Below are 15,576 nucleotides of genomic sequence, written 5' to 3' on the forward strand. Positions count from 1 at the left end.
TGTCACTGGATTCCCACATAGTTGACTGTAGTTCGAGTCCCAAACCTGGTGGCTTAAACACATGCTGGGCACATGTGCATGATTGCCCAAGATCCCCAGAGGAAAATGGAGGAGAAGGAATTGCTTCATGGCCAACCCCCTGGGAAGTGATTTCTCGCTGGTTCAGGATTATTTCAGTATGCTATATGTATGTCTTCAGTTTCTTTCTGCAATGTCTATTTGTGGGGTATAGTAGTGAAGGTGGAAAGAAGCAAAGAGTTGATATTTACACAGACCGTCACAGTACCTTATTTGCTGTCTATGCTCAATTCTTTCTTTTGCACAGTGGCAATAAGAATATATAGTTTATGAGGTGAATGACTGTAAGAACTTAGCCCAGTAACTGACATATTAAGCTCTCTGTGCATTACAGTTATAATAGTTTGTGTCTTGGTTTTATGATAAGAGAAAAGATGACAGTAAGAATGGTCTGATAGGCTTAAAACATGACTATTGCAAACAGTGGTAGTGCAAAAAATTTCCCAGGTACTACTATGATTTTTAAAAATATTTTAAAAAATATTTGAAAAATCAAGACTTCTATGGCTGATAGAGCTGATAATCTCTTCAAAAATATCTATTTCTACAAATAATCTTTTTTCTATTTCGTAATTTGGAATAATGTGTACTCTACTGGATAATGTATTAATTTTAATTTAGAAGCTTGGTGAAATAAGTAAATGGGGGCTTTATTGTTAAAGAAAAACATGTTCTTTACACTATATGAGGCAAATTACACAAAACTACATCCAAACCGGTTTATATATAAAATCAATAACCCTAATATTTAATCAGTGAAGGAAATGATTAGATGTACATTATTGGCAATCCCTTATTTACTCATTCATACATTCTGTAACAGACTGATGGTTTCTATAAATGAATACTTGCTTTAAATTTTACCTTTTTTTTTTTGAGAGAGAGATTTTTGCTATAGGGTATATGCCCTCACCAGAGAGAGAGAGAGTGATAGATAAAGTGAGAAATCTCTTCCAGGGAGCATGGCCACACTGCCATCCCTTCTACTCCATTCTATTCTTGGGATATTGGGCACACATGCACAAGCGCTGGGCGAGATTTTCAAGCTGCCCATGCTGGGACTCAAACCACTGTTGACCATGTGGAAGTCCAGCACTTTAACCTCTATGCCATCTGATGGCCCTGAAATTTTAATTTTCAAAGAACAAAACCTCATCATAGTTCACCCTCTACCCTGTGGAGTATGATAAGTAGTAATGATCATATTTTCTGATTCTAAAATAAGTCCCACTTTCCTTCTCATTAAGTCCTCCTAAAAACACTATATAAAACACAACATATTCTTTTTTTTTTAACATATTCTAAAATTTGATGGTGATTCTATTTAATTAACCACTGAAACTTTTTCAATCCATGATCTTAATTCTTGCTTTCAGCCAGAGTGGTCTCTTTTCCTTTGGAACAAAATAATCCTATTTACACCTACATAAATATAGATATTGCTTTGTGCATAATTATTGGGGAAAATATGAGGGGGGTTCAAAAAGTTCTTGGAAAATAGAATTTGAGTACAAATGTATTTTGGGGCAAAAAAAATTGAAATTAATGCATTGTGTTTCCATAGTACATATTTTCTATGACCATATTGAAGATCCCTCATACAGTGCCTCTCAATTAGAATCTACTTTAAGTAAGGATTATATCTCAGCCATACCGAATGATACATTGGCCAGTAATACATGGCCTGCTGAGAGCTTTTGTTTATTTTTAAATAGAAATTTAATGGCAGGAGAATAGAAGTATATTGAGTAGCATGAGTTCTGAAGTCTGTTTTTATAACAATACTTAGTGTGGCATGATTCATGTAATGACTTGCTTAATTAATTATATAGATATGTAGATGGGGACCAGGATATTGGAACGTCTAAAAGCAATCATTTTATTTTGTTTTGTTTTGTTTTGGTCTAGCTTAGTTCATGTAGTGTAGTGTTTTTAAGGTTCACCAATGCTGCAGCATGCATTAGGTCTTAAGTCCTTTTTATAGCTAAGTAATGACCCATCAAATGTTTCACATTTTGTTAATCCATTCATGTGTTGAAGGAAGCTTGGATTATTTCCAGCTGTCAGTTATTGTGAACAATGCTGCTGTAGATGTTGGTGTACAATGATCTGTTCAAATCTCTGTCATTTCTTTTGGATATGTACCCAGGAGGGAAATTACTGTGTATATGAAACTTCTGTATTTAGCATTTTGAGTAATAGTCAGTGATTCTACAAATTTATGGAATAGACAACTTCATAGAAAGTAGATTAGAGGTTACCAAGAGCAGGAGAAGTGAGGAGGAGTGAGGTGTTACTGTGTAATGGTTATGAAGTTTCTATTTTGGGATGAAGACTTGCTTAATGAATTAAATAGATATGTAGTTGGGGACCAGGATATTGGAATACCTCAAAACAATCATTTTATTTTGTTTTGTTTTATCCTAGCTTAGTTCATGTAGTGCAATGGTTTTAAAGTTCACCAATGTTGCAGCATGTATTAGTGTGATAGAAGTGTCAGAAACAGATAGAAGTGATGTTTATATAACATTATGAGTGGAATTAATGCTACTAAATTGTACACTTAAAAATGCTTAACATAACTAATTTTATCTGATATATATTCACCACAATTTAATAAATTGATAGTATAATTTACCAAAACCTATTATATACTTTAAGTGATTGAATTGTATGATATGTGAATTATATCTCAATAAGGCTGTGTATACAAACAAGCCACACTAAAAAAGGGAAAGTTTAAAAATCCAAACTTGGGCCAGCAAGTGGCATGGTGGTTAAGGTGCTGGATCCAACATCTCAAGCCACTACCTGGTTTGAGTTCCAGACCTGGCAACCTGGGAAACACTCCAGACGTGTGTGTGTGTGTGTGTGTGTGTGTGTGTGTGTGTGTGTATACCCAGAATCCTGAGAGGAGAACGGAGGAGAAGGGATTGTGGCATGACCATCCTCCTTGGGGATTGATTTCTCTTTGCATGTATGATATGACTTAGTAACTATGCATTTTATAATATTTATGTTTAGTATTAATTGTAAATTTAAATCTTCAAAATCACCTTTGTTAAAATTATGAATTGTTTAATGATAACTCTTTTAGAAAATAATAGAATATTTATAGATGTTGACTTTTGCTTTAATTCCAAACATTGTTATTACTTGGAATTATTGATAATCGTATCAATTGAGACACATCTGAATATAAGTTCATATATTACATTCCATATACACACACATGCAAATACAAATAAACTGAATTTAAACATCTCAAGGCTCAAGAGTTTAATGGGCATCTTGGAAAAAAATGAGCATCTTAAATAAAAATCGGGCGAACCTCCTGTGCTGTTTATCCACAATATGATACCAGATTTGAAATATTTTGTATTTACAGACATTGTTATGGTTTGTATTACTGCCTGCTGTGCCACTCTACAAATTCCCAATCAATTGTTAGGGAGTCATGGCAATGATAGATCAATTTCAGGAATAGAATGATAAGCTATTTCTTGTACTTAAAATTATTTTGGATTGTTTATTCAATTAAATTTTCCTATTTTTTTCATATTTTTTAGCTGCTCCAGTTGACGTATTAAAAGCACTAGATTTTCACAATTCTCCAGAGGGAATATCAAAAACAACAGGATTTTGCACAAACCGAAAGAATGCTAAAGGTGCAGATACTGCTTACAGAGTTACAAAGCAAGCGCAACTCAGCGCCCCAACCAAACAGTTATTTCCAGGTAGGTTCATTTTATTATTGCTGCTAGTACTATTTCTGCTGTTACTACTAACACTGCTCCCACTCTTTATTTAATTTGTTTTGTTAATCATTATTATTTCCTTTTATCATGACGTAAAATGTAAAGTTAGAGGATAGATTATATTTTTTCCATGTATTAGACATCAGATACATTGTGGTCACCAAAGTGATGTAATGAAAGTAACTGAAAATTGCCATTCTTAATTCAGAACAATTACAGAAAATATGCTTTAACTTTTTTCTAAAGTTTTAAAATTTATTTCTCATGGATGAGAGACAGAGAGACAGTATTCCCAGTAGGGTCTGGGCATCATGGTCCACTCCCAGCTTCAGCCAGCCTTAGATATGAACAAATGGATATATGGCGTGTGCAGGGAGGTTTCTGCATTTGAACTGGAAATTTATTTCTTTCATGGATGAGAGACAGAGAGAGACAGTATTCCCAGTAGGGTCTGGGCATCATGGTCCACTCCCAGCTTCAGCCAGCCTTAGATATGAATAAATGGATATATGGCATGTGCAGGGAGGTTTCTGCATTTGAACTGGAAACCTTCCCATATGAAATTGCCTCATAGTGCATCTTTACCACCACACAACCATCTAACCTAGTAAATATGCTTTTTTTGAACATTTAATAGTTTGTTATATCAACATGACAAATACGAAGACATCATTTTATGTGTAGTCCATTTTTATATGTAATTATGTAAAAGTTATTCATGGTGGTAGGGATAGAGGAAAACATTACACTTAATGACGGCTTAGGTCATTCAATGCGTGTATGGATTTAGACATAGTTAATGTACATTTACCTAAATTTAAAACAGACGTTTCTGTCAAGAGAAACATTTTTTTTGGTAGATGTTAACTTTGCATTATTTTTATGTCATTTTAATATGAAATAAAATAAAAGATCTCACAGATGTTGAAAGTTCTAGGACTACAGATTATTTTAGCTTAGCTGGCAGGTTTTCATAATAGGTTTGAAAAGTATATGACGGGTATTTTTTTCCATGAAAGCACTACTTGACCAAATAACATTAATTATCTAGAAATCAGGATAGTGTGGGGAAAGGGCATTGAGCAATGAAGCGACAATTTCTTAGAATCACATTTTCTAAATTGGCACGCGCCAACGTTAGTTTATTTTTCTTTATTTTGAGAGATTTTTGCTATAGGATATGTGCGCTTTTGGAGAGACAGAGAGACAGACAGAAAGTGAGAAATCACCCCCAAAAGGGGTTGACCAATCCCTTCTCCTGCACTCTCTTCTCAGGATTTTGGGCACGCATACACACACACCTGGTGTGAGCTTCAAGCCTCATCCAGGATTCAAATTGTGGTTGGCCATGTGGGAGTCCAACACCTTAATGGCTATGCCACCTTCTGGCTCCCACACATGTCAATTATTTATCCTTATGCTTAAATGTTATTTCCTCTTCTTAATCAACGGTTTTTCTGAGGCTCTCTGACTTGGCCAGGTTACATGGACGTTAATCCTTCATAACCTATGTCTGGTCTGTACCAAGGTCAATATTTTATATTACTGAGTGTTTCTTTTTGGTATTTTGAGATCTTTTCTACAGCAATTTGTCTTTTAAGATTTTTATATTTTCCTATACCATTTTTACTTGAAAGCAATTAAGCTTCCTTTTACATAAATCTATTTTCTAATGAAAAAAATATAAATGAAGGGATTAAAAATTATAAAGCATCACAGTGTGTTTTTTATAAAAAGGAATTTTGAAAGCACATTTATTTTGATCATTCATTGATTCTTCCAATAGGTGTTGCATGGTGATAATCTGTGGTAGACAAAATTATCAAACTATAAAGAATCAATACACAATTTTTCTGACTTTGAAAAAATAAGAGAGTACAATAGTAATTGAATTTATAGAGTATTTTAAAAATCAAATTAAAAATTTAAATAGTAAAACTCTAAGTTGATCTGTTTGTCTTGTCCGCACTCTGATGCATTTCCTAGGGCATCCCTAATAGGAAAGGGGATGGGAATTTTTGAAGAGAGGAAAACAGAGAAATGTACTAATGGAAAAGCTTTAGAAATACTCCAGAAAGTATAATTTATATATTTTTAATACTTTGTCTTATTATCGTGGGGCCATTTTTTCCTGCATTCCAATGTGGTAATTAGTTAATTAGTTAAGAATATGTGGATTGTATGCCCCTTGAATCTCCCTTTACATCAGTTAACAAAATTTGTCAGTCTTTTTCCCCTTCTCAAAACCTTGTGTTAGGCATATGAGTCTAATAATAAGTATTTAGACAAGATGAGACATCTATGATGCACACTTCATTTTTCCCCATTGAAATAATGAAAAACTTGCATTTCTAAAGAATAGAACTTCTGTAATAAAATGACAAGCACTTAATAAAATGACAAGACCACCATGAATAATATCCAAATTGAGTAATATTATTTATAAAATAAGTAAAAGATCTTTGAAAAATATATTTGAAATATTCTTTCTTCCATCATAGGAAGACATAAAAACAAACTCTTTTAGTGAAAAAAGTGAATAGTTTTAGAAATGTCAATAGAAATGGATGACTTCAACACCTCTGGGATGGGGTGGGGGATGTTGGTCTCCATTGTGTCTTTTTTTCTCTTTAAATAATTATTTATTTAATTTATTATTATTTTTATTATTATTATCATTTTAATTTGCTATAGGGCAAATGTGCTTACCAGAGACTGAGTGAAACAGAGAGAAAGAGAGAGAGAGAGAGAGAAAGGGGAAGTGAGAAAGCCACCTGCCAAATCTAGGACTGGAACCATGGTTAGCCATGTGAGAGTCCAGGGCCTTAACCATCACACCACCTGCCATCCCTCGTTGCACTTTAAATGAGTGACCTGGCCATAGTCTGGGTTAATATTGCAGGAAAGCAAATTAGAGTTCTTCTCTCTCCCATTTCGTATCACTGTTTACTGTTTGGACTTAGGTGACTTATTAAAACCAAAATAGACCTCAAAAATAATAAGGCAATCTAGGAACAATTTGGAAATTCAGAATTTCTAACTCTTCCCCCTTCTCTTCTCAGGTGGAACTTTTCCAGAAGATTTTTCAATATTATTTACAGTAAAACCTAAAAAAGGAATTCAGTCTTTCCTTTTATCTATATATAATGAACACGGCATTCAGCAGGTTGGTGTTGAGGTTGGGAGATCACCTGTTTTTCTGTTTGAAGACCACACTGGAAAACCTGCCCCTGAAGATTATCCTCTCTTCAGAACTGTTAACATTGCTGATGGGAAGTAAGTGACACAAGAATCAAATGTTTTAGCTAGCTGAAAGCAATTGTCTCATTTAATCATTCAACAAACATTTATGAAGTGTGATACAATTTCTCTAGGACTTGATGAAAGAAAACAGTAAAATACTTAAGCTTACAAAGTTTACTATATAATCTGGACAGTTAAACAATGAAAAAAATAAAACCAAAGTACTAAGAAATATCATTTTAGTTGGCACAAGTGAGAAAAACAGTAATAAAGAGAGAAAAGAATGGCAGTGGGAAGGTTTAGAGTGAGGTAAAGAAAAATCTTCTAAGTAGGTGACATATTAGCCAGGGTGCCTGCTGTTCTGGTAATTAAAAGCATACTATCCCCGGAGATGGGGAAACAAATACAAATACTCTTTGATTCCAGGGTGTGGCTGATTTGTTCCACCAACATCCAGCACACCAGCATGGCAGGAGCAGAGTGAGATGATGAGAATGGAAAAGCAACGGGAAGTCAGGTGATCTAATAAGTTGCAGGAGGTAGTAGGAATTTTGAGTACTATTCTGAGTGAAATGGAAAGTCACTGGAGGCTTTTTGAGCAGAGGAATGATCTGATTTAACTTGCTTTCTGCCAATCTTGATGACCGGGTCAGAGGAAACCTTTTTTACATTTGGTATGTGCTATGTGCTATGCTAAGCACCTTATATGTAGTAAATTCACTTCATTGTTTACAATTCTTTTATGAAAGTATTATTAGTAAACCCATTTTACAGATAAGGGAACTGAGACTGAGAGAGTTTCAGGTCATATATGACCTCAGTTAAGGTCATATACTTGGAGAATAATAAAGATCAGGTTTGAGCCCAGGCAGACACAGTTACTTTACACTCTTCTGAAAATTATGTTGAGTACTGAATTCTGTGTTGGGATCGTTGCTTTTTACTTAGGAAGCAACTAAATACAAATAAATGCTTATTGCATTTGCTCAATATGTTTTGCTGAATCTAAAAATAGTTTGATTAGAAATGGAACATTTGGTTAGAGACAGAAGAAGAAAGTAGCAGTGCACCTACAAAATTCGGTCCACACTCATTGTGTCTTTGTTAGGACCACGAAGAAGCCTCATGTCTCATTGCTAGGAAAAACTTAAGTGTTCACAAGCAATTTCATTATTATCCAATGGACAAATAAAATGTTATGGCACATTGTGCTTCTCTTTTTGACCATTAGCCGACACCAAGTTACCATTTTTGTTCATACTAGGCCAGCAGGTGGCTTGGTGGTTAAGGGTGCTGGACTCCCACAGCAAGTCCAGCTTGCTTTCATGCTTCCTTGCGTTCACTCTGTCCCTCTCTGGTCAAATTAAAATAAATAAATTAAGTTAAATAAAAAATAATTCTTAAAAAAGTTAGTTCATATTTAGTCATTGGGAAACATGTTTTGAATTCATCATGTTATTTGAATTTTATTTTTTCTTAACCTATTCTCTTAACTTATAAAAACTCAACTTATTGTGGCCTTTGTCCTATTTGAAAATAATAGGCAGTGTTTAGTATGAACAAATCAGTAGAGTAAAAATGCTAGTTTCAATTAATTATCAAGCAGAAAAAGAAGCTTTATATACCTGTCTCATAGTGATAAATATTACTTTAACAATTTATTGATTAAAATTAAGACAGAATACTATTCATTCATCTTTTTTTTCTTTCTTTTAAGTTTGTTATGGGGCACATGTGCTCACCAGAGAAAGGGGGGAAGTGAGAAATCACTCCCTAGGGGGGATGGTCATGTTGCAACCCTTTCTCTGCTGTTTCCTTCATGAGATTTTGGGCATGCAGACACGTCTGTCTGGTATGATTTTTTATTTAAGTCGCTGGATTTGGGACTCAAACGATCCAGTCAGCCATGTGGCACCCAGCTACCTTAACCTCTACACCACCTGTTCTCCCCTCTCTTTCATGTTTTACTAACAATTTATTAAATCTATACCATGTGCCAGGCACTATACTATTCATTTCAAGCCATTAAAATGCAGATTTGTTGAGCTCAGCTGGCCTAATAACAAATTAAATGCAAAAGTTATTGTTATTTAAGCACACTTTGATTTGCAAAGAGTAGTCATGTCATTTTTCATAAGTGACTATTCTCTTCCTAAGTATTTATTTAGTGTCCAGCACTTGGTCTACTGCTTTGGGACACAAGGGTGGCAGTAGTGAAAACCTAGGTAAAGTCACTCCACTCATGGAGCTTAAATTATATTCAAAAAGACAGGCAAGAAGGGCCAGCAGGTGGTGTAGTTATTAAGGCACTGGACTCCCACATGGTCAACCCCGGTTTGAGTCATGGGCCCGGCAGCTTGAAACTCACACTGGGCTCTTGTGCATGTGTGTCCAAAATCCTGAGAAGATAATAGAGGAGAGGGATTGTGGTGTGGCTACCCCTTCCTGGGAGTGATTTCTTGTTATCTGCCTCTGTCTCTCTCTGTCTGGTGAGTGAGACAGAGACCAGAAATAAATAAATAGAATAAAAAATGTTGACGGAAATAACCGACTCTGCAGAAATAATAATTTATGTGGCGTATTTCTAAACAGAAATGTATGTGACCAGACCTGGAAAAAGCTAAACATGCTCTTCTCAGGTGATCAGACACAGGAGTTCCTTCATTTGGTTTTGAGAGTGAGAGACAAGGTTGGAATTTAGTGCAAAGTGTTTTCCCATTGGTCTGGCCCAAAATGGTGGGTCATCTGAAAGTAGAGGCTTGTAGGCCATTGGTGGGTTTTACAGTTCATAGGTAAGTCACTGAAAAGGAGGGTCTGTGTTTTGGGAAGGCATCAGCAAACAGTGTATTTTAACAGAGATAAAGGGGCTTGTATACCTCACAAGATACTGCCCCAAGGACAGGATGTAGGAAGAATCCTGTTATTAATAAGACAAATGGTCTGTTAATGTTTGTGGGCATGACTCACCCATCACAAAGTTAAGATGCCAGGGACAGGATGTAGGAAGAGTCCTTTTGGGCTAAAATGGTCTTTTAATTTTTGTGGGTGTGATTCACTCCAGGCCCTCTAGAAAGGATTTTGGAAATAGGAAAAGGCAGTCAGACCAATGTCCTCAAAAGTAGAAAAGACAGATAATTGCAAACAAGAAAATACGTAATATGCAAAATGCTGATAGTTCTGTTTGATTGTTGGAAAAGTCATAATGAATTTTTGAATAAAGAAAATATGTAATATGCAAAATGCTAATAGTTCTGTTGGGTTGTTGGAAAAGTCATAATGAATTTTTGAATAGAAAAAAAAAAACATGATGACTTTTTGGACAACCCAATATGAATAAAAATAAATTGAGGTAAAAGCAGGACAGACCTCTTGATGAGGTACATTGAGCAAAGTCATGCAACAAGTAGGAGAATAGCCATGTAGGGATGTAATATGCAAAATGCTAATAGTTCTGTTGGGTTGTTGGAAAAGTCATAATGAATTTTTGAATAGAAAAAAAAAAACATGATGACTTTTTGGACAACCCAATATGAATAAAAATAAATTGAGGTAAAAGCAGGACAGACCTCTTGATGAGGTACATTGAGCAAAGTCATGCAACAAGTAGGAGAATAGCCATGTAGGGATGTGGAGGAAGAGACTTCCTGGCAGTAAGAACTCATGTGAGGAGCAGTAAGGAGCTGCCCTGTGACTGGGTGCAGAGGGTCAGAAAGCAAAAAGTAAGAGATGAGATAAGAAAAGGTCAGGGGACTCCCTTGTTAGGCTGAGTAAGGATTTCAGCTTTCACTGTTATTTAGGTAGAGACTTGATCTGCTATCTATATCTATCTATCTATCTATCTATCTATCTATCTATCTATCTATCTATCTATCTATCTATCTGTCTGTCTATCTATATCTACCTACCTATTTATCTATCATCTATCTATCTATCTATCTATCTATCTATCTATCTATCTATCTAGGCATATGTTTATACCATAGGCATATGTGCTTACCAGAGACGGGTAGAGAGAGACAGAGAGAGAGGGAAAGTGATAAATCACTCCCCATCCCCTATAGGAGTGTCCATGCTGCAAACCCTTCTCCTCTGTTGTCCTCTTGGGATTTTTTAGCACACATGTACTCGGACTTCAAAGTCAGCCATGTGGGATGTTGCACCTTTACCATCATGCTACCTGCTGGCCCATATAATTTGTTTTTAAAAGTCACTCTGGTTGCATAGGAATGAAAGCAGAGACCAGCTTGGACTCAGCTGGGAGATGTTGGATTCTGTTTATCATTTGAATATACTAACTGATGAGATGGCCTGATAATATGAATGTACAGTATGAGAGAAAGAGAATGATTAAGAATGATTCCAAGTTCTGAATTTATGATTTCTAATATAATATACAGTACCAAGATTGAAACATACTATTATCAGAATTTAAATGAATTCAACAAAAATATTAAGCTTAAGCATTCTAATTAACTTTTAACAACTAAAGTTATTTTTATTTTCTGCTAATGAAAAGCACATACCTAAAATGCTGGGAGTGATTTAGGTTAGGACACAGACTTCTTGGCATGAAGTTATGTGTAAATTTTACTTGCACTGTATTAAGTGACTATATAAATCTTTCCTTGATTCAAACCAACCAGACACCAATGCTAGCTGAATGTGCTGGTGGAAAGACCAAAGATTAAGTGTATATGGAAATATACTTGATCCTCATCAGTAGCCATGCCAAGTCACACGAAACAGACATTTCAGGAAGACTTCTGCTTCTTCTTGGGTACTTATTTTATGGATCTAGTCCTGCACACTTCTGGAATATTAATCTAGCACTTTTCATTTGGAAAAAAAATAAAATATAAACCAGAGCAGCTTGCAGCATCCAAGAGAGCTTCACTTAGTGGTTTATGTTTGCACCAGATACTGTTAATAAAACTCAGCCTTTTACAGTATGGTTAGTGTGTGCATGTTTCCAAAGGGCTGGCCATGTCTCCCCCCACTAAGCCTGTCATCACTGCCCTGAGTTAGCTGGAGCAGTAGCTGCAGAGGGAATTGAGACTCTCACTCCATACTTGCATTGGCTGTGCTTTCTTTCACTGTTCCCACTTCCTGCCAACCCTGGAAAGGAGAAAAGATATTGTGTCTGGGTTTTGGATCCTACCCACAGTAGTGATCTATAACTGTCTTGAAATTAAAGTGGAAAAGAAAACAAAAGCAGCTGAAATAAATGTGAATAACGACTGAGTAGCATATTGTGTACTGCAATTAGAATATTCAGTTGCTCCAGATGGAGTAGTCATTCAGTTAGTAGACCTACCCTTTTACAATCAATCTAAGGGCATCACTACAGTAGAATTTATTTAAAGTATAATTCCAATTTGAAAGAAAGCATTTACGTACATAGGAACTATTACTTACCCCGTATCCCACCTTAATCTCTATCAAATGCCCTCATCAGGCCACTGTGAGATCAAGCTTTTGTTGCTACAACACAAAGTGAAGCAAAGGATGGGCCCTTCCTTATCAGCATGGACAGCAAATCGAGCAGTGTCCTTTTGAGTACTCTGCCTGTGTCCTTTTGAGTACTCAGCCCTGTGCTCGGTAGATAGGTAGTGGTCACCTGTTCGCCAACTGAGTCATGACAAGCCTACATTATTGTATGATTTTAGCTCACTTTTACAACTTAAAATGCACAATGTTTTATGTGAATGACAGTTTGACTGCCAATGTCTTCGAAACTTACAAAAGAATGATTTGGCTTTTTCAGGTGGCATCGGGTAGCAATCAGCGTGGAGAAGAAAACTGTGACAATGATTGTGGATTGTAAGAAGAAAACCACAAAACCACTTGATAGAAGTGAGAGAGCAATTGTTGATACCAATGGAATCACAGTTTTTGGAACAAGAATTTTGGATGAAGAAGTTTTTGAGGTAAGAATAAGTCAAACCTTAATTTAAGCGGACTATTTTAAAATCAGATGAACTGGTTTAATAACAATACGAATTGATATATGTTATAAAGCAAAGTTGAAAACTCTAAACAGTGACCTACTTTTTTCCTCTGTGGGTACAGTGGTGATGTTTTCTATTGTTCAGTTAGAGAATGACTAGACAATGGTAGCTGTAATGTCTGGGAAACTTACAGAGATGAGTTGATTTGAACACAAGCATGCTATTCTGGGAAGGACAAACGGGTTTACTCTTAGTACTTTCCATTTTTATTTAGAGAAAAAAGAACATTTTCTTTACTTCCTTCTCCAGGAGACTAATTTAGAGAAATATACAAGTCATATATTCTGCTCTTCTCTATTATTTGTGAATAGTGATATCCAGGGTAAAATAGAGATCACATTACAAAATATAAAAGGGACTCAAACCTGGTCAGCCATGTGGGAGTCCAGCAGCTTTACCACCATGCCACCTGTTGGCCCCCACATTCTTTCTTTTAGTTCTTCAATCACTGGATCTGGTAATACAGGCTTTTGTTTTTCAGTTTTTTATTTATTTTTTTTTTGAGATATTTTTTGCCATAGGGCATGTGTGCTCACTGGAGAGACAGAGAGAAAGTGAGGAATCAAACCCCAGGGGGGATGGCCATACCACAATCCCTTCTCCATTCTCCTCTTGGGATTCTGTGCATGCATGCACATGTATCCAGTGTGAACTTGAAGCTTCTGGGTCCAGAACTTGAACTGTGGTTGGCCATGTGGGAGTCCAGTAACGTAACCATTACACCATCTGCTGGCCCCAGTTGGTCATTTTTTAAAAGAATGAACAAACCTGAATCTTGGCCCCATAAAGGGATACACTTCTGAGACATTATTCATTGCTTTTAACAACTTCTGAATCACTTAGTTTTCAAAGCATAACAAAGTACAGATATGTAATGTAGCACAGACTAACAGACGTTTCCCATGGGAGATTTAGAATGTGTGGATATATAGATGTATATATACACCCACATATGTTGTAGTCATGCATATATATTCACACATACACACATCAGAACACAATGTTTTCATAAGAACAGTGTAAACTCAGAGTATCACACTATTGCATTCCTGTACTTGTATACCTAACCTATTTCATAGTTTTAAATATAATTAATGTTTGTGACATTTTCAGCTTATTTGGGATACTATCTCTTTCTGACTTTTTTCTACTACTGTATACTGACTCTACATAAAATATTTCAGTTTATTATATCTGACTGAATTAAATGTAAACTGATTCTGGTAATATATAATAGTAATATACTATCAGATTACCCAGTGTCATACATTGATTGCACACACATGATAATAAACAACTATTAATTTATTAGATGAATAACGTTGTAAACAAATTCATATAATTTCCAGCCCTACAGAATCTTATTTTAAAATGAAACTATTTATAAACATCAATTTAACAAACTAATTTATTTCTATAATCTACACAACCTTTTTTTCTAGGAATATGAATGGCAAATATAGAAAAACAATTGCAGTGGAGATAATTCTTTTCTTCCTTCCTTTCTACTTTCCTTTAATTCTTACTTGTTTAATGCCATATACTATTGGGTTGTCAGAAAAGTCATAACATATTTTGGCATAGAAAGACAGAAAAATACATAATGACTTTTCTGACTGCTCAATACATTTTAAATCCTAGAATAACTCCATTTGTTTACTTGAAGAAGCTATTAAAACATTACAAAACATAATTTTGAAAAACTTTTTTAATAAAAGCTTTCTTGTATGTGACTGAATAGTAAAAAATTTATTGTGCTATTTTGCACTTCAGAGTATGATGAAACTCTGTAAAGCTATAAATAAAAGATTTATTACTGTGAAGTGCAATTAGTTTTAAAGCATAAGTAAATGCAGAACTGTTTGCCATCAGGTTTATTGTTTACTGTCTTTGATTAGTTAAATAGGCCCTATTATTCTCACTTAAACATATTATATTACATTGAGAAGGCTTTGGAGCAAGACTTATTTTTAAAAATTATTTATTTATTATTATTTTTTAAAGCTTGCCACAGGGCATGTGTGCTCACCAGGGACACACACACACACACACACAGACACACACATGCACACACACACACACACACACACACACAGATTGAGAGAGAGAGAGAGAGAGAGAGAAAGAGAGAGCAAGCCACCAGGTCTAGGACTCACCCACCTGGCAGCCATGTGGAAGTTCAGCACTTTAACTACCACACCACCTACTGGCCCAAGCAAGACTTTGAATTGGATGAAATTTTGCATTTACCTAGTTTACAATAGACAGACATCAAACCTAAGATTTAGTTGTTATTTCTTAAATTGTATTATTGTGTGGATATATAAAATTTCAAATACAATTTAATCTTTTTCCCCTTGACAATGTAATATAAAAAAAGGAAATGATTCAAACATGCAAACGTTTACATCAGTATAAAAAATATCCTTAGTCTTTTTATAAAATTAGTTCATCCTATCTGATTATGGTATTAACAAATATTTCCCTAC

The 15,576-nt window shown here is 35.2% G+C and overlaps 1 protein-coding gene across 2 annotated transcripts in view; it reads left to right on the forward strand.

The window, feature by feature from the left end:
• Positions 1-15,576, forward strand: part of COL11A1 (collagen type XI alpha 1 chain) — a 237,181-nt gene that overhangs the window by 23,289 nt on the left and 198,316 nt on the right. For both annotated transcript variants that reach the window (XM_006162840.3, XM_006162841.3), the window contains exons 2-4: positions 3,648-3,815; positions 6,899-7,112; positions 12,844-13,006. In XM_006162840.3, the coding sequence (XP_006162902.1) occupies positions 3,648-3,815; positions 6,899-7,112; positions 12,844-13,006 (545 nt within the window). The remainder of the gene's footprint in view (positions 1-3,647; positions 3,816-6,898; positions 7,113-12,843; positions 13,007-15,576) is intronic.

The sequence above is a fragment of the Tupaia chinensis genome, unplaced genomic scaffold (genome assembly GCF_000334495.1).
Source record: "Tupaia chinensis unplaced genomic scaffold, TupChi_1.0 Scaffold140874_1, whole genome shotgun sequence".
In the NCBI taxonomy this organism is placed as follows: Eukaryota; Metazoa; Chordata; class Mammalia; order Scandentia; family Tupaiidae; genus Tupaia; species Tupaia belangeri.